Source organism: Urocampus carinirostris, chromosome 1, assembly GCF_059441175.1.
Source record: "Urocampus carinirostris isolate Australia breed hairy pipefish chromosome 1, RoL_Ucar_1.0, whole genome shotgun sequence".
Classification (NCBI taxonomy): domain Eukaryota; kingdom Metazoa; phylum Chordata; class Actinopteri; order Syngnathiformes; family Syngnathidae; genus Urocampus; species Urocampus carinirostris.
Window position 1 is genome coordinate 10587168 of NC_142349.1, and position 20173 is coordinate 10607340.

At 40.1% G+C, this 20173-nt stretch overlaps 1 protein-coding gene across 1 annotated transcript; it reads right to left on the reverse strand.

The window, feature by feature from the left end:
• Positions 1-8655: 8655 nt before the first annotated feature.
• On the reverse strand, positions 8656-20012 carry rp1 (RP1 axonemal microtubule associated). Its single transcript, XM_088326149.1, has 4 exons — positions 19952-20012; positions 18193-18869; positions 16201-16360; positions 8656-14816 (listed from the first exon to the last, which is right to left on the reverse strand). The coding sequence occupies exons 2-4, from the start codon at positions 18859-18861 to the stop codon at positions 9118-9120; spliced, it is 6528 nt and encodes a 2175-aa protein (XP_088182275.1). The 5' UTR covers positions 18862-18869; positions 19952-20012; the 3' UTR covers positions 8656-9117.
• Between the last annotated feature and the right edge of the window lie 161 nt (positions 20013-20173).

Below are 20173 nucleotides of genomic sequence, written 5' to 3' on the forward strand. Positions count from 1 at the left end.
ATTTCAATGTGGTGAGGCGTTTGACAATATTTGCCTTGTGTTGGAGTTTGTGAAGGGCGGGATCGTTTCAACGTGTCTGTTGGAAGTGGAGCGGTGAGCACATGCCTAACAAGTGAGCCTGCACCCAGCCAATCGGATGGCAGCATTGCACAATAGTAAACTCCTCAGCCTGTGGTCGTTTCTTCGATCCACTCATTCCTTTCTCCCTCACACGTCACGCCCTGCCCAAAGACATGAATTCTTTTGGAAAATAAAAAGTGTATTTTTAAAATAACAGTGGTACGAGGCGGGGTGGGCAAATGGATCAAAATATCGTCATGTCGATACTAAACAAATACTTGGATCAGGTCGATGCTATTGTCCCGGGATCGATACTTCACCCTCCGCTAATTTCCGCTTCCATATGCAGATAGCGCAGAACTTCTCTCATACCTGGCACCCTTGGCCACTTTTCCGGCTTGTGTGACTGACAGGCACATTTTTAGCACCTCTGGTTACCTGGCCTGCCGCTACATCTTACCTGCCAGGCAGAAGAGAGGGCCAAATCTGCACAAAACCTTATCAGAAGTAAAATAAGACCAACAGGAAGGGCAGCCTTTTTTTTCAACAACAGAAAAAGACAATGCCAGGTGTCATTTGTGTGGTGAATTGGTCCACTACTGGGGTGAATTTACATAAACTCGTGTGAAAAATTTACGACAGAGAGACCAACGAGTTGCAACAAAAATGTAAAAATGGTGTAATAGTAGTCTATGGAGACTCCATGTGTTTAAATAAACAAATAAACATGACCTGACTTGACTTTTATACTGCAAAAGTTTGAATTGTAGTTATTTAATGAAATAAATTGAACATTTTTAGTGCCTATAATCTTAGTGCCGTGTTTGTAACTATAAACTAACTCAAAGAGGATGGATCCATTATTTGTTGATGATGACACTTCCAAGCAAAAAGTAAAGCCAATGCGAGGGCCAGCTCTCATAATCGTGAATCCACACATGAAGTACACATCTGGCTCGTGACACATCCTCTCTCGAGACCAACAAAGACAAACAATTACTCACTCACGAAGGGAGTGACAACCAAAACCTTTTTTTTCCCTTCTTACTACTGTCGGTTTCACAGGATTGGTCATCAGTTTATTGCAATGGTTCTCATCTGGTCTGAGTTGAGGACCCACCGTCCATCCCTAATTGACCTGTGACTAAGCCCCGCCCTCAAAGGCAATGAGACAATCGCATTGTTTATTTGCATTGCGGTTCGACAGTTTTTGTTGGGGTTTTTTTTGTGTTTTTTTCTTACATTTTAAACTGTAAAATGGTCAAACGGTTTGTGTCAAGGGGGCAGGGCTTAGCTCAGTTGATAGATCCGACAGCGCTGTTTTCAGCCAATAAGAACGTAAGACAGACGACAGCTCTGCCCCTTATTGTATCACACACGATGGAAGGCATGCTAGCGGCCTCACCATCAACTCAACGTGCACAGGATCGACGGGAACCAAAACAAAGTTATTTGTTCTCCAGTGTTTTATCTTTATTACCTTGGGTCAGTTAATATATAAAGTTTTTAGTTACTGCGGGCACTTTACAGGCAAGTTCTTTCGTTAGCATGCGACAAAAACAAATGCAATTGAAGGTGGCGTTTCTTAATTAAAGTAAAACTTGTAAATCATAGGATAGATAGGATGTGCAATTTATGATATGGTGTTTCGGGTTTGTGAGGCTTGTGATGTAGTTCCATATGTTCTTTGCCGTAGACACAGAAAGGTTGGGCATGGCACCACTCGTTTCATGAATTCAATGTGCTGGGTCACTCATTTGTGTATCCTCTATATACTATTATCATTCACAAATCTGAATCTAATTCTACGTGGAGTCAGTAAGGGGCTTTTTACTTGCTCATAGATTGCCAAAATTTTGTATCCACTCTTAAAAGGTTGTTAGCCTCTTTGAACACCTTGATGCTATGAATATAACTCTCTAGATAATAATTGAGATCCTTTTCTACTGTCTTTTGAGGTCAATTTACATAATCAGGAAGAAATGATACGGCTATTCTATTAGGAATAGCGTCTAAAGCAGGGATGTCAAACTCAATTGCACAAGGGGCCAAAATTCAAAACACACTTAAGGTCGCAGGCCAACCAGGATAAACATTTACTGAACACACTTAAACTGAATGTTTTTGGAACATAAATATGAATAAAAAGAGACAAGAATAATAAATTTAAACTTTAAACCACTTATAAAATATTTATTATTTTGCTGTAAATAAAAAAATCTTGTTAAATTGTACAACTTAGAACTTAACTTAAACAACTTAACGTTAAAATAACATTCAAATTCTTTTGCTCCTATGTCAATGTATATATTAAAAAAACTTAAATATCCCAAAAGATTTTACTCTCCTTAATATATCTCCTGTCAAAAGTAGAAATATGAAAATTCTAAACAAATTATTTTGTAAAAACGTCACAACATTCTGAGAACAGGGAGCCTGCTGTGCTTACCTTTGGCGCAGACGGAGTAGGGCGAGAGATGGGAGGGAGTGCTTGCACTTTTTGCATAGCTCCACCCATTCCTCCCACTAACCCAATCAAATAACTTTAAGTGATCTTCCGGTGTTTTCGCGTATTTACAATTTGTTCCGTGGATTCATCAAAAAGTATCTGAACACTGAACACAGATTATATAGTGAGCTTTTATATAAAGGATTCTTTAGCTTTGTACAGCCAAAACGAGTTTTTTTTTTTGACATCTTGACTGTAAATTGTAGTGAAAACCTGCCCTAGATATTCTGAAAAGTACTGCTCATTAAATCAGCTTTGGTTTGGCTTTGCGTGTATCTGAACAGGATCATTGGCTCAAGTTTTGAACGAGATGGAGAAAATTTGCAAATTTGCATGCAACTAAATTTGTCTCTGAGCCATAGGTACTCAAAGAAAGAGCCATATCTGGCTCGCGAGCCATAGGTTCCCGATCCCTGGTATATAGTGTAGTATGAGTCATATATGAAGGACTAGGTACAGTGACTAAAACGTCAGAATATGATGTCCAAGGATTGTTCATATTGACGGGCCAGTAATAACAATAATGTAAATTGGTCTTGCGGGCCGGATATGATTACACGGCGGGCCGGACATGGCCAGCGGGCCGGGAGTTTGACACATGTGGTCTAAAGAGTCGCTCGCTGTTGTTTCGGCCACTCTATTTGCTCCATTTTTTGGTTTGAACAATTTTATTGACACTATTGACAGCAAATAAACAATGTGAGGTTTAAACAATTTTTCTCGACAATTTTAACAGCAATTAAGCATATTCACAATTCCGTTATATCTGACAATATGACGTTTTAACAATTTTTTCCGACATTTTTAACATCAATTATAGATACCGAAACTATGGTGGTAGTAAATCAATTTGACAAACCTGGGGCCTCATTTAAAAAAAGACTACGTACCCACTAAACAAAGTGTACACCATTTTAAGCAACATTTGGAATTTACATTAAAAAAAAAACTTTAGAGGTGCATGTGCGGACTTTTACGGAAGCTCTGGCGTTGCCGTACGCAAAAATATCTGGAGAAATTGGAAACTACGACCCAACGGCAGATGGATTAAACCAAAGAAAGTCTCTAAAATCGATTTGTTTGTGCCAAAAAAGATCAAAAATTACTTTTCACGTAACACATATGAAGAGTACATTTGAAAAAACAAAGTAAGAGGCGTAAACGACATTGACTCCCCTGGGAGCTCACACAAATACAGTACATATAATACATTTTTCAATCCTAAGTATTCAATAGTTTTCATTGATTACTAAAATGTCATGGTTGTTGTGCATGACATTTGATTAAGTAGCCTACAATCAGGGTATTCTCATTTATTTCTGCCGTGGTTCGGTCCTCTGAGGCAATATTGTTGACAGTATCTGCCACATGCTGCCACTCCTCTGCCTATTTGGCATTTGTGTTGCTAACGCCAAGCCTCTCAAATAAAAATTGCTACTGACAAGCCACTTCACCCAAAGAACCTCCACTTCTCATTGGGTAAAAATGTGCTTTTCAGTTTTTTCAGCTTTAGTCATCTTCGCTTTTGGTAGGTTTGAACATTCATCAAGGGTGTTACCCGAGCCTTTTATAGGCTTCAAGGGGCGGCCCCCTCACGTGCGCCAACTTGAGAGTTAATTGTGATTTATAAAGAGAAACAGGGACATGCGTGTGAATTGTTTTAAAAACTAGGAAGTTGTTGTTCGCACACACTTCCTGTGTTTCCTCCATGTGCCACCTTTAGTGAGCATTCCTACGCACAGTTTTATAAATGAGGACCCTGATCCCAGCAAATCTAAGGTGTTTCATGAAATATTTTGTGAAAGGAATGTTCGGTAAATTCCAAATTAATTAATATAAATGGACACTTTGGCTGTTGTAGACCTGACAGTTATACGAGGGGCGAAATTTGGGACCTGCAAGAAGCCAATGTTTCTATTTGTGTAAAAAAAAAAAAACAAGGTCTCACATTTACCCTGACATGCAGGTTTCCATGGTTACAGACTTGCTTTTTGACTTCCTCCTTCCCAATCCCTCCACCCGGATGCTGTTTTTTTTTTTGCTGGTCGACATGACGACATTCAAGTAAATTTTGTCCTCACATGAATTTGTCCGTTTTGGGAACATTTCATCTCACGCCCCTTTTCTAGCTGAGTGACACTCCTGCGTTTAGTAGTAGTTATGTCTCGTTCGCAAACCAAACGGCATTCCAAGCAGGCTCTTTGAAAGCGAAACGGCTGGAGCTGGCTCCTGGTTGTTTGGGAGAGACTTTTCTTCTTCTAAAGGCGGACGTGATTGGTCAATATTTTTCTTTTTTCTCCATTTTTTACGAGTGTTTATCCTTTTCTTGCTTTCTTTCTTGTATCCATTTTTACTTCTTCTTGTCTACATTTGTCTTTCTTTTCCTTAGCTTTTTATTTATTTTATGTTTTAGTTCAAATTCTCATTGTTTCTGTCCTATTTTCTTTTTGTCTGTTCTATGACTTTTTTGTTCTTTTTTTCTTATTTTTTTACTAGCTTTTGTCTTTTTCTTGCTTTTTTCTTCTTTCTATTGTTTTCTTTGTTATTCTCATATTCTCTTTCTTTTTTCCTTTTTCCTTTACATTTTTCCTTATTGTGCCCTGCGACTGGCTAGCAACCAGTTTAGGGTGTCCTCTGCCCACTGCCCGTAGACGGCTGGTATGGGCTCCAGCACCCCCGCGACCCTACTGAAGATAAGCGGTGCAGATAATGGATGGTTGGGTGGATTTTTCCTTATTGTCTTTTTAACAATTTTTCTATTTTTGTCTTTTTCATACATTTTTTACCCTTTTTTGTTCATTTTTATTTGGCTTTCTATTTTTCTTGTTTCCCATCCCATTGTATTTCCTTTTTCACTTTATTTGCAAAATGCTGTGTGAAAAATAATAATAATAATTGTGCGGTCAGGTCTCAAAAGAACAATCCCAAAGTCCTTTTTGACACTGTAGCATTGCTTACAAGGCAACAGACTATCGCAGATAGTTCGACGCACTCTGCTCATGACTTAATGGTCTTCTTTACTAAGAAGATTCAATGCATACAGGAAGAAATTGCTAAAGACATTATTAATACCACACATATTAAAGGGCTGAAATCTACAGATGCACGACAGGGTGGCTGTCCAGGGAAATTGTCCAGTTTTAGTGAACTGTCACTTGATGATCTCAAACAGGAGGTGAATGCAGCCAAACCGACAACTTGCCAGTTCGACCCGCTCCCAGGTTCACTTCTTAAAAGTCTTTTTGGCGTCCTTGGACCTTCAGTTCTAAATATTATAAACATATCACTCTCCTCAGGTGTAGTTCCAGCAGCTTTTAAGTCCGCCGTTATTAAACCCACACTGAAACGACCCAACCTTGATCCAGAAATCTTATTTAATTATAGACCTGTGTCAAACCTACCTTTCCTTTCTAAAGTACTTGAAAAAGTAGTGGCACAGTAGCTGAATGATTTCATATCCGAGAATAACCTTTTTGAATCTATGCAATCAGGAATCAGGGCTAACCACTCTACTGAGACAGCTCTGATCAAGGTAACAAATGATCTCCTACTGGCAATGGATTCTGGCGCTTCATCACTTTTGCTGCTGCTGGATATTAGTGCTGCTTTTGACACAGTGCACCACAATTTCCTACTAGAACGGTTGGAAAAATGGATTGGTCTCTCAGGAACCGTCCTCTCGTGGTTCAGATCCTACCTCTCAGATAGGACGCACTGTGTTAAATATGGCGAAATGACATCTGAGCCCTTTAAGGTTACCTGTGGTGTTCCGCAGGGTTCAGTGCTTGGCCCCCTTCTTTTCAGCATTTACATGCTTCCATTAGGTGATATTATTCGCAAGTACAATATCAGCTTCCACTGCTACGCAGATGACACTCAACTATATCTTCCGTTGGAGGAATCTCCCACACTAAACTGTGGAAATTTGGAGGCCTGCCTCATTGAGATAAAAGAGTGGATGTCACTCAATTTCTTGCGTCTTAACTCTGAAAAGACCGAAATGTTAGTCATTGGTCCATCTAAATGCCGTGACTTATTCTCAAAAACTGCTGTGAACATTGACAAATGTCACACCACACAGAGTGACTCAGTTAAAAATTTAGGTGTCATATTTGACCCTGATCTATCCTTTGAAACGCATGTAAAGAAAATTACTAGAACCGCTTTCTTCCATCTTCGTAACATTGCTAAAATCCGTTCATTTACTGTCTCAGTCGGATGCGGAAATTATAATTCATGCGTTTGTTACCTCCCATCTCGATTACTGTAATGCACTACTCTCTGGTCTCCCGAAGTCTAGAATCAAGTCTCTTCAGCTGGTACAAAATGCGGCAGCGAGGCTTTTAACTAGGACAAAAAAGTACGATCACATAAAACCGATTTTGGCTAACCTGCATTGGCTCCCAGTTAGCCTTAGATGTGATTTCAAGGTTCTCTTAGTATTATACAAAATCATACATGAACTTGCTCCCTCTTATCTTTCAGATATGATTTCCCCCTATGTCCCGGTCCGAAGCCTACGATCTGAGAGTGCCGGTCTTCTGGTGATCCCAAGAGCCAAGAAGAGTTCCGCAGGTTCGAGAGCGTTCTCCATCCGGGCACCGGTGCTGTGGAATGCTCTTCCCCCTGAGATCCGATCTGCAACCTCAGTGGTAATGTTTTAAATCCAAGCTTAAAACTCACTTCTACTCCATAGCATATGAATAACCTACCGTACTCTTCTCGTCGGCTGAAAAATAGTCTGTGTAATATAGTGTAATAATCTGTGAAGCCCTTTGAGACTCTTCGTGATTTAGGGCTATACAAATAAAAATGAATGACAAATGACTTAAAATCTCTGTAGTTAGTATTGTCGCTTGTGCTTTTTAGCACTTGTTTTTTTGGTTACACAATACATGTAGTAGTCAGAAAATACACTCTGTCCCTTCATAGTATATATAGAGCAACAATAACAACAATGAAGAGCCATTTGGGAGTCAAAGGAGCCAACTCTTTTAGATGAGTCGAGCCAAAAGAGACTGTTCTGAAAGAGAATCACGAGCATTTGGGCAGCGCTCAATGAGTCATTGTGTCCCCCTCCCTTTCAATGAGATGCAAACGTTCACGATGTATTTTTATTTCATTTCAAAAGAAAACAACTCCAGGCAGTAACTAGGCAACTCTAAAATGTGAGTCATTTAAATGCCGCACCCTTCGTCTACTGAAACACGCACACGCGCGCACACACACTCACACACGCACACGAATAGTTAAGGACCCACGAATACGTATCAAACGCGCAGTTTTGCACTGACACTTTTGACGTTTTCCTATACAAGCCAACTCAAAGAGTACATTCCATTTCAAAATTTTGTGAAGACATTTTGATCGCAAAATATGATATGGTAGCACCTAGATGAAAAGGCAAGGCGATTTGTATGTTGTCAGATATGTTGTAGAAATCACTCACTGAGGGATTTTTAAAACGAGAAATCGATTTTCGTGAAAAACTGCATTCTGATGGTTGACGAGAGGAAGGGAAAGAGCGAGCGAGAGAAGGGGGGAGAGAGGAGAGTTTTTGAGGCCTCGCAGCGTCCTCTAGTGGAGGTGGGGGGATGGATTTTTAAGGGTTATTGTTCTATCTTCGTTATTCATTATCCATTATCCGTTATCGGTCAGTTCATAATACGCTACAAAGCCTAGGAGCCGGGACACTTACCCTCAGCCAAAAGGCCAAGCTAAGGTCCTAGCCCTAAAGCCTTGCTGCGATCATTGCGAATGCACCGTTCCGGTACACAGTCCAAAAACAACAGCCGGTAGGCGAACATAATCACTTATTTGCCTACGTATAAAATGTGTTTTCACAGTGTCGTGGAAATTTTAATGGTTTGCATTCTCATTTTATCAAATGGTTTTGGAGATATTATTGAATAAGTATTCAATAACCGCTTCTTTTAATCACGTGGTCGGTTAAGAGTAACTCGACCCACAGGTGTGTTGCAAAGTCAACTTGGGAACTTGAACTTTGGGACCTGGGCAAGGAGTATTTCTTTCCTGACACTCTGTTTTCATAACAATATGAACAAAACTCACAAAACACCAGTCTATATGAATAGAAAAATATTGTATTTATCTATTTACATTTTCATACAATTCAAGATTTTTACATTGGTCTTGTAAAACACATTTAATATTATGCATTGGAAAAGGCAGTACGATACAACACAGAATTATAAAACCACCAGTTTTGGCAGACAATAAAATGCAGGATAATGAAACGTGAGGTAATTTATTAGCACACAAAGTGTTTTTCTTAATTCAGGTATAACTCAAGAAGACAAAGGTCAAGCGGTATACACACAGGCGATTTTGATTGTTCTTTTCCTGGAATCAAAATTAGGAAAGGCCTATGGGCAGGTTGGCGCTAGTTATATTATCGTAAGAAGTTTTCAAACTGTGGGACAACACTGTGGCGTATGATAGTTGTTTAAGAATCCTATTATTAAGAACATAACCCTTCTGAGTCTACTGATATCTGGTCACCTCTGTTTGTTGAAACTTTTAGGCAGTTAAAGAATTTGACAATACTCTCCACACCTCACATTTATTGTCTCTGTGTAGTCTTGTGACTGATGCCTGCCACTTGAGTCTGCTCTTGCCTCAACCCTGACCGAGGATTCTCCTCCCTCAGGATGCACTTTTCTATCTGCTATTTTAAACTCCACAGATGCAAAAGATGAAAGGCTGGCATTTTTCTGGGTCAACATTTTTGAGCTGTCTGTTACTGGCGCCACTCTAAAACCTCCCCCCCTTATACTGTTTTTGTCTTTGCTCCAGCTTCTGTCAGTAGTGTCCTCTTGGAATGGGTCTGAGTCGCTTCCATGTGGCATGGTGAAGTAGTTGCACCTTGGTGGTTGAGGTTTAGCAAGTTCCTCAAGCTCAGATGAGGACATAGCTGCCATTGGACTATGCTGGTTTAGTTTGTGAGTCTGGGACTCGTCACTGGAGTTTCCTGTGTCTTCGGAAGTGGTGCCCAAATCTCTGTACATGCCTTCAGACACTGGCGGTGAATTTCTAATGAGGTGGTTTTCCTTGAGTAACCATCGACCTTGGTCAATCAAAACTCCATCACTAGGATCTGGGTCCTTGTCTGCAATGGGGATATGGTCACTGTCTAGCTTTTTGCAACAAGAAAAAGCATCACTTGAACCTTCAGTAAGGGAGTCACCTGAAGAGAAACTCCCACATTCAAAATGACTTCTGGATATTTTGGAGGTAGTCCCTTCAAGATTGTTTATTTCAGCCAGGCAATTCGCTGCACTCGTTGAAGCTTCTTCATTACTCTCCGAAGTGATGGTTAGTGAGTCTTGACTTTGATACCTACAACTTTCCAAACTTTCTGGTCTGTAATCTGATAAGTCCGAGGTTACTGGGCTCTGGAGACATTTCAAACCGAATGTGCTATCTCTTTGATTTACCTGGTCTCGGGTATTCCTAACTTCTGTGATTTGAGCGGGATCAGACTCGATCCTGATGTGGCCACGATCGTCATACGTAATAATGAGTGAAGAAGACTGCAGTGCAGAGTTTACAAAGTCCAGGAGTTCTTGTGATATTTCCACTGGGTGGCTGAGACTATTATCTTGGTGCAAAATGTGGATTCCTTCCTCGTGTTCATGAGTTGTGTCCTTCTCAAAGCGCTCATCAGATAAATCATCTTCTGGTGATTCAGTAGCATGTTCCAAGTTTAAATGTTCTTCCTCAGCTGATTTGTTTTGTGGGATTGTAAAAAAAGTCTCCACATGAACACGAGCTCTAACTTCTACATCTGGACTTGCTTCATGGGAACACCTACCAATCAAGAGTTCATTTCCATTATCATCACTTTCTGCTTCAGGTTTCCCATCGCGTTTCTCGACTTCTCCAGATTTTTCAGAAAAAAAGGTGTGCTCTTCATCCAGTTTCTGCTTCAGTTCTGTCAAATTTTCTTGCTCCTCATCTGCAGTAGGTTCAGTTACAACTGAATTAACATTACCCTTTTCTGTGTTGTACTTAATTAAGACCTCTGTTCCGTCTTCTTTTGCATTTTCTTCAATGTCATTCTTTTTCTTGTTTTCTTCATCTAAATCGGCCTCATTTTCCATTTCCCCTGTTTGCATAATTTCCTCAATAACATATTTTTCTTTTTCATCTTCAATATCATCCTCCCTTTCTTCCACTCCCATTTCATTTATCTCCTCAACATGAGTGTTTGCTGTACATGCTACCTTTGTACTTGTTTGAAGTAAATATGCAAAATCTTCTTTTTTTGATTCATATTGTGTCCCATTTGGCCTCTTTTTTTGGTCTCCAAATGATTCCTCTGTACTAGTTTCTTCCCACTCTTCCACTTCTATTTTTTTCTTATCTGTATTAGATTCAGTTAGGTCATAATCCTTACTTTTCTCGTTAGCGTCTACTTTTCTGTTACCTTGCATGTTCTCTTTGATGTTACCTCTGTCATCAATTTCTATATTTTCTTTATAAGCCCAATTCTTTCCCTCACTTGCTTCATTAGAGATACCTGTTTTGTTTTTTACTTCTGAATTTGGCTCTTGTGAACATCCTGAGCCATCTTCACTTTCTGCTTTACTTGGTGTCCAACTTGGATTTTCAAGTGATTCTTTTTCTTCTGGACACATTTCTTCATTGTTCTCCTTATGTATTTTTATCCCCTCTGTTTTTTGGAGTGAATCTACTTGTTCCTCATCTGTAGGCAACTCAAGCAGATTTACATCACCGTTACCGTTCTTGTTTTCCTCACTTGAGATGTCTGTTCCTTCGTTCTCCATCCTTTCCTTAACTGCATCATTATTCTCTTTTTCTCTCTCAGGAACACCTGTTAACCCTCCTACCTCTGGGTTTGATCTGATAGGAGACACTAAGCTGTCTTCACTTTTCACATTACCCCGTGTCTGACCATGCACTTCGTCAACTTCTGAGGCATTTTCTCGATTGCATTCATCATCCTCTAATTTCTCGGTCTGTTTGACCAGATTATGATGTACTTCTTTCTCATCCATAACATGTTGTATTTCATTGTTGTCCTCATTAAATACTTTTCCTTGTACTTCCATATTTTCCACCACACCATGTTCCTCATCCATGCCTTTGTTTTCTACTTCTTCTTCTGTATTCTCTTGTTTACATCCGAAATAGTCCTTACTTTCTACTTTATCTTTTGCTCTGCCAGAAGTATCCACTTGGTTTAAAGAATCTTCTTTTAGACTAGATTCTTGAGTATCCTCATTCTCTTCCAACTCTTCCATGACTTTTGTCTTTACGTCTGCGGTACCTTTGTTTTTGTGATTTCTTACATGTTCTGCTCTTTCTGCTTCCACTCTTTTCTCCATACCAGGTCTATAGTCCTTTTTGTTTTTAATATTAGTGTGTTCCTCTTGTTTCTCCATTTCTGCAATCCTTTTAACACGATTTTTCATTTTTTCCTCATCAACATCTTTATCCTCAGTCTTTTCATTTGTGACTTTTTTTGTCTCATCATCCTCATCATTGTTGATCACATCTGCCTCATTAAGTGTACTTAAATCTGTCATGCTCACATCCTGTTTTATTTGTATGTGTTTATACATTGTTTCACTCACTTTTTCTGGAATGATCTTGCCTTTTTCTCCGTCACTCTCCTCATTTGCCTCTCTTTTGTTGCCAGCTTCTTCCTTTTGCAGCAACTGTTTAACCTCTGCTTCCACATCAGTTTCTTCCTCACTTTTATTTTGTTTCAGCTCCCATTCATCACTTGCATCTTTTGATTCCTCAAATTGATTTTGTGTACAGTTAAGATTCTGTACAACAGCAAATTCAACCATGAAAGAACGTTGAAGTGCTAAGGAAATCTCTATCCTAAGGTCCCACGGCATGTTCAACTCCTCCATTATCTTGTCAACGGTTTCAGTTGAATTTTGGGGGTCTTGAAACTCAGAAATAAATGAACCAGTCTCAAGCGTTTCCCTCCAAGTTTGGAAATCCATCCAGCTCTCCATAAATTGGGGTGACAATCCCCCGTGCAATTCAATCAGATTCGTTCTTCGGTCATCTTGGTTCTCAAGGACAGAAATGTTGTGCAGGAACTTTAATAGATTCCTGGCTTCTAATGTATTTTCTGAATAAACGTGTTTGCCGCTCATACAATCTCGCAGAGCCATCACTGACAAAAATGACAGCAAAGCTTTGCAAGTGGCGCCGAACACAGAAGCCACTTGAACCGAAAAGTCGTCAGGGTTTCCTGTTTGGCCGTGTTTCTTTTGGATCGACTGAATTGAAGTGCATAGTTCTTGCAAATTTATCTTCAGCTTTTTTAGGGGGCTTGAAATGTTGATTTGAGATGAATGTAAATCATTATTTGACTCAGAATATTTATGTGGCAATCCACCAGCTAGCTGCTGTTTACAGTCTAACTTTGGCACACAAACAGCTGTCTCTCTTTCTTCTTGGAGCCGAATGGGGACTGAGAGACAAGTAGCTGTTGCGAGAGTCTGGCAGAAATCTTCTCTCTCTGTCTGTGTTTCCTTTTTTTCGTCTGTTTCTGAATCATAACCTATCTGAAACAAAACCTTTTTGTGTGGTTCTGGGCCATCTGAGGTTACCATGTACACCACTGGGTCTGGAGTGACTTCCTCCAACCAGTTCTCAACATACTGGTGTATTTCAGATGGGGAGCGGTTAAGAGAAATCTTCGAAACGTTTTGTTGATCCAACTCTGAGGATGCAAGCCAGTTTGTATTCATAACTATGGACTTGCTGCTTTTCTTTTTTCTTGGTTTCTTTAGCTTTAAAATATCTGAAACATTCTTCTTCATGGGAGGCCTGACAGATGGGGTATTCACATTATGGCCATTATACTTGGTAGCTGCGTTATCCATGTTGTTATCCTTGGTTGAAGTCCTAACTAATGTTTCGGACTCTTTTCCACGTCTGCCTGAAACATGTGTTCGCATTCTTTCAACTAGCTTTGGGTTTTGAACATTTTTCACATTTTCTGTTGAACTGAGAGTCTTTTTTCCTGCAACAGGATTGCCATTGGGCCCAGTTGCCAATGTCTTTATTTGCTCTTCATCCATTATCCTTGACTGGGAGTTCTTTTTTGTACCTACCTTTTTCTGGAGTTGAGATTGGGTTTTTTTCAGAATTTTGTCTTGATTTTTTGATACTGATGATGGGTTGTGTGCAACCTGGAGTGTTGGGGGCAATGGTTCTGATGACAGTGACAGCATCTCCTCTTTCTGTCTTTGGTGTGAGTCAGCAGTAGGCTGTTGCAAGCTAAAGTCAATGTCATTGCTAGACGGACAGGATACTGTGGGTGTGGAGTGGTGGCTTTGTGTCACAGGAGAGAAATTATATAAAGGTGGAAGGTTATTATTGTAATTGCCCTGACTCTCATAAATACGAAATAAACTCTCTTGGACCTCTACCCCATCATTTTCTAACTTGAGAATTTCTGCTACTCCCGGTGTTTTCAGAAGAAGGTTGTTTTTGCTCTCCATAACAGTTTTTCCAGGCTTCAAGAGGGATTGGCTACTGCTGCTGTGTCTGACCGTGCAGTATCCCTCCATTGTGTCTCCTTCAGTAGTCCTCTCCAAATAAGAATAATGCCCCAGAGTGCTCTCTTGTACACCGGACTCTGACAGCATCTTGATACTCTCAAAAGACGCCTCCTTTTTTACACGATGGAAGCCTGGAGTTTGGGCTCGTCTGATCCTTTTTTCTGACTCTCCCTCATTCCTCAAGCTGACCATTCTTCCTGTAATTGGAGACTGGTTTTCCTCTGTTGGCTCATGTTTAAGTATTTCAGATGGTCTTTTGGCAATGTTGATGTTTGAGTCAGGTGAAATAATGCCTGACTCTTTGACTGAAGCACACACTCTCTTCCTCGTAAGACCAGAGCGGCTAACTGTTGTAGTCCAGTGGAGGAACTCCTCCTCTTTGATGGTGAGCCTCACTTTCATCTCAACAGTCAAACTGCCATCTTGGTTCACCCGATAGGATTTCTCGATGTCGTCATCCCGGGGTAGTGTACAAATGTCGCCCTGGTGAGTTGTCCTTTCGGATCCACGTGTCTCTAAGCATGTTGGGCTGAATTCAGGTGATCTTGCATTGCTGTTTGCGCTTTGCTTCTGAGACTTGGTTATCTGGTTGATGATGTACTGTTCAGATGACAGAGAGAAATTCCTGGAGGATCTTCCATTGGAAAAGGGTCTGTGGTTGTCTTTTGGGACTGAAAAGTGGAAGAGATATTAAGTACTTGGTTAGTGAAGGCAATATCTATTGTATAATATTTTTTGAGAAAAGAAATACGCAGGAGTTTACATTTTCAACAGACAGCAAGTATAGAAAGGTTTAGTGGGACATAATTTTGGGACCCTGGTGGTTAAGGGATCCGTGAAACGTGAACATGAATTCTCTAAGCCAGTGTTTCCCAACCTTATTTTGGGGGGAAAAAAATAATCAAATTAATATGTATAATTGGCCAACAAATTTTGTCAGTGAACAAACTTTTTCAGTTTTTTTTTTTACTAAAAGAAGGAAATAATACTAATCAGAAAAATGCAAGGTTTTTACTTTGTTATGCAATCTGCTTCAACAGCTTTACAAAAAAACAGTTTATTGAAAACGTTTTCCTTTACTACCTCATGATCGGATTAGTATATAAAAAGAAAAAAATCGTTATCGCTGCCACCATGGATTATTTTACAGTTACACCACTGTTCAATTGAAGAAAGTAAAGATACTGAACAATGACATGCTTTTCTGCAAAGATAAAATTTGTCAATTTCCTGCGGCACATTGGCCAAAGTCTCACAGCACACTGGTTGAGAAACACTGCTTTAAGCTACATGAACAGTGTGGAACGCTGAGCTACTGGGCTTTCTCTTGTGGTATTTAACAAAAAAAGAAAAACAACCTTTAAGGTGCTTTGTGTCATCATCTGACACATTTGTCATGAAGTCACTATATTTTGAAAACATGAAATTGGTCAGTAATGAGTTCCAGCCTTATTGTTCACTGGGAAGGCATCAACTAAATTTAGTTGAGCATTATGTTTTGCCTTGGCGACGTTGACTCCACATTTTTATGGGAACAACAGCATAATAATGTCCTAAAGGCCATGATTAGTAAAGAATGATAATAGTATGTGAATTTAACATTTACAGTGATATTTCTTTGGGAGCACAACTGTGCCAGCTCAACGGTGTTCAAAACCATTTATTAGTTTGTTTGTCAAACCTGCTGGTGACCTTTGACTGCTCCACTATAGAGAGCCTGCTGACCTACGCTGTGTCAGTCTGGCACTCAATCTGCACAGTAGCAGACAAGAAGAAGTGGCAGAGGGTGACAGATACTGCACAAAATATCATTGGTAATTCACTGCCTTCCTGACACGACCTTTACCATTCCAGTTGCCTATATATTAGCATGTTTGTATCTATATATCATATAATGGTAATTGGACTACTTTTGAATTCTCTGTTACTTTAAATTCTATGTATTTATGTGCACCATATGGGGCAGCTTCGAGTTTCATTGAACTCTGTGTAATGACAATAATACCCTCTATTGTATTCTATTACATTCTAAATGCCCATTTACTGATTTCTTACAGGTTTTCTGTTGCACCATGGATGGTTGCCCTGTTTCCATGACCATTGCCTGGACAGTCTGACTTGTCCTTTGAAATCTGTGGTTGCTGAGCCTATAAGGCTCATTGCCTGCCGCCACTAGGAATCCAGAGCACAAGATCAGAGCAGCCAGACCACCAATCTGCAAAGAAAAAAACAGTTTTCAGACATAAACAGCAACAGCTTTTCCCCAATGGCAGATGTGACCGTCCCAGATCCGCAAAGTATTTGGTACCAGTTTACATTGGAATCAGATCTGTTTTGTGTCTTTGTGCCAGTTGTGGCCTAAATCAATAAATCGATAAAGATGGCATAGAGACCAGCTCAGTAGCCTAGATGGTAGGGCGCCCGCTTTGAGACTGGGAGGTCGCTGGTTCGCGCCTCGGCCGAGTCATACCTAAGACTTATAACATTGGTAAAAATGGCGGCGCCCTCTGTTGGCTGCGGCTGCATCGGCTCGCTACAACGGGTCAGGTGTATCGACATTTTGTTCTGTGTACATTGTTACAAAGAATGACAATACAAAGGAAATTATTATTATTATAGGCATCTTTGCTGGATTCACCCATAGGTCAGCAGATACTTGTCACAAACAGGTAAGTTGCGGGTCTTGTGGTTCTGTTCTGGGCCAGGCCATCAAACTAAGACATATGATTAGTGGTTTGGCCAGGCTACGGGGCAGGTCACTTAAACCTTATCTGGTACTTTTTACTTCTACAGGAGATATTTGATCCTTTACACATTCCACATGGCAGCAATCTTTTATGTGGAGTGTGAGTTGGTGATAAGCTAACTTGGTACAGAATGGGATTAGTTTCATTTTCTGCATTCTCTCTCACACCTGTTTCTAGTCAATCTTCATCCTTCCTATGAAATAATTATAAAAAACCTTTAAAAATAAGTGAGGAATAGTAAACATTATGTTTCCAATGCTAATAGAATGCTAAAATGATAGTTCTTAGGGTAAAAGCTTTCTTTAAAATCTTGTAAAGCTTTAAAAGAAAGCTGGAATTCATTCTAAAAGAAAGCTGCAAACCAAAATAAGTAATATTCTAAAACTCTATGTACGAGTGAGAACGACTTTGGTATGACTTGAAATTGTTGATTAATAGTAAGTCAGGACCCAAAAGTGGATCACAGACCCGTTTTTGGCTGGTTGCTAACCGCTAGCAATAAATCAAATAATTTTGCAGAATAAACTGAAAATTTATCACTTGAATCTTGTAGGTGACCTTATGAACCTATGTACATTTTCAATTCATTTTGTACCCGCTGTATAGAGTTTAACAACATTTTTAACAGCTCACAATTTTCTTATTTAAAAGACCAAGTTCTATATAATGTTCCCAATCACTTTCATGTCTTCCTTTGACTCTTCAAATCCCACTGAATCGCCATCACAATGTATATTGTGTTTGAAGCATTGCAAGGTATGTTATCCACTTTTTTTGATTTTCTTATGTCAAGATGTGAACAGTTAAGCGTATATTTAGATCAAGAAACAAAATAAGTCAATTGGACCAGAAAACTAGCTTGTCCATTCTAAGAGCAACCATAGGTTGTCCCTGCAAAGAAAAACTGGAATGGGGTAGACACTTAAAAGCTTCAGCATACACCCTTTGGGCACGTGTTTATCTATAACGGTAATGTGCTGTACAACTGTTTTTGTGCAAATTGTTTTTTTCCCTTTTGTTTATTAATGATGTACTGTATGATGTTTTTGTGTTGTGTCTAAATAAAAAGCCACAAATAAACAAACAAATGTTGAAGTTAATTTGTCTGTTGGAGACCACAGCATGTTGAGAGAATTAAACCTAAATAATGAGCATCTATGCACCCTGATTACTTCTGAAGGTTACATTTAAATATTTCAAGTAATTTTCGAAGAAGAAAGACAACCAAGAAGGCTGTCCCATTGTGTAGTGTCCTAAGGACTCCCTGAAGCATCAACATTTGAAGTAGTCATGTACTCACTCTTCTTCCATCAATAGAGTAGAGCTTTAGCACCGGAAACTGCAGTATCTGCGAGAGGTAATCCAGCAAAGCGTCAAAGGTGGGCGCCGTCCGTTTCTGAAGCACAATGGTACGTCTCATGCTGGGGTCTTTGTTCTTGATGACAACCAGCCTCCTCGGTGTCCTCACGGCCACTCGCTCTGAAATCTTTGCCGGCCTGCTGTTACTGTCATCCCTCCCTCCAAAAAAGCTGAATTGGAGTCCTAGGCGCCTCCTCCGGCTTGCACTGTAAGCCCTGGCTGCGTTCCAGGGCACCTGCCGCCGGTTAACCTCCTCCAAGTTGAGTGGCTTGACTCGTTTCCGGTCGGAGCAGAGATAAGACCTGCCGTCCTGTAAATCGGATAACCCCTTCACCAGGTGAGTCCCTCGGGGTGTGGTGATAGTTCGTACGCCAAAGGGCAGAGGCACTTTTTTGGAAAGGGCGTCGAGGAGGGCGTCAAAGGTCTTGAAAGTGCGGGCATTGATGACCACTCTGTGCCCGCCGAAGGTGTGATCACCACTTTTGTAAAAGCACAGACGTTTTGGCACTGAAGGGTCGGTCATAGGCTGGACCGATCGGGAGGGTTGCGTCGGCCCGCTGGCTGAGGAACCCGCCGGGGTGGGCTTCTCCTGGGTGGGTGTGATGGTCATGTTGGAGGCTTTGGAGAAAAGACAAAGTTGATTTGTTGAACTACATAATGCACTCAACAAGTAAATTGAAGGTGAATTGTGAATACTGTTTAGAGGTAAAATCGGGCTTAAAAAAATCCAGCCTGACGTTGGCCAGCACGTATTAAAACCCGACCCAGCCCGAGACAGATCAATTAACTAGTTTTGCAGGACTGAGTCCGAAGCAAACACGAAAGTATATATTTTATTTGTGAGTACTCGGGAGGTGGCGAGGTGATTTATGACAACAAATTAAACCCAGGCTTTTGCAAAAAAATCTAAGCTAATACAGACTATATAAACATTTACATATTTTATATTTTTGTGTCCACAGAGGTTATATTAACCGACAATTTTTCCGCATTGACGGATTGACTATGGTTCTCTACTAGTTTTGAGTCTGATTTTAGCTGCTACTGCAGTATTTTCTATTGGGCTCATTGAGAGACTGGACATCCAAGTGAAGACACACAGACAAACATAATGGCAATTTTAACACGGGGAAATTGAATCATATATTCTGTGGAAGTTTGGAATGTGGGAAGAAATTGGGGTATCTGGAGAGAACTTTCAAAAAGATTTGAGGGCACGAGGCAAGACTAACGTTTAGAACCAATTGGCTCTGACCCATTGAAAATTTTGAAACCTTTTCAAAAATATACATGACTGTCTCAGAGAATATTGTGATAAAGGTATTTATTTTCCGTAATGCAACCAAAAAATGTCATACGTACTGGCTTCATTACAAATCAACTTACATTTGGAAGACTTTTATTATCGTGATATCGCTAATTATGGTTTACAGCCTAATAGTATACTTTTATTAGCCATGGGCTATTTGAGTTTTTGCCACAATCAACAGTCTCAAAACAATAAGACTTGCAATATTTCAGTTGAATACATTTTGAATAAATCCAGAATGTAAGCCATTTGTTTCAGTGCAGTATGGAAAATCAAAAACTTTATCGCAACATTCAAATTTTCTGAGACAGTTCTATATATTTTTAGAGTACACAAAATGTTTTTTTTTCATAATGCCTACCTCCCCACCGTCACAATGCGTGGATCTTACCTCATTTCTTACATTGTGGTCATTGTTGAGGAGCGCAGTTCAGCGTACGTCGAGCTCCAGGGAAAGCCTCAAATCCGTGTGCGCATGCGCGGGGACTATAATTGGACTGGCAGCACTGCGGCCGATTTGCTTAATCCTTTCCTGGCATTTTGTCACAATGCAACAAAAACAACTGGAACGTTAAATATCTGACTTGTTTCACAGTTTTGCCAGGGGTATGAC

Bases quoted from the DNA above. Each gene is read 5' to 3' on its own strand.
- rp1 (XM_088326149.1), bottom strand. From the start codon at position 18,861: ATGACCATCACACCCACCCAGGAGAAGCCCACCCCGGCGGGTTCCTCA. The intron at 16,361-18,192 runs GTGAGTACATGA...TTTTCTTTGCAG, and splicing joins ACTCTATTGATGGAAGAAGA to ATTGGTGGTCTGGCTGCTCT. The intron at 14,817-16,200 runs GTAAGAAATCAG...TCCACTTTTCAG, and splicing joins CATGGTGCAACAGAAAACCT to TCCCAAAAGACAACCACAGA.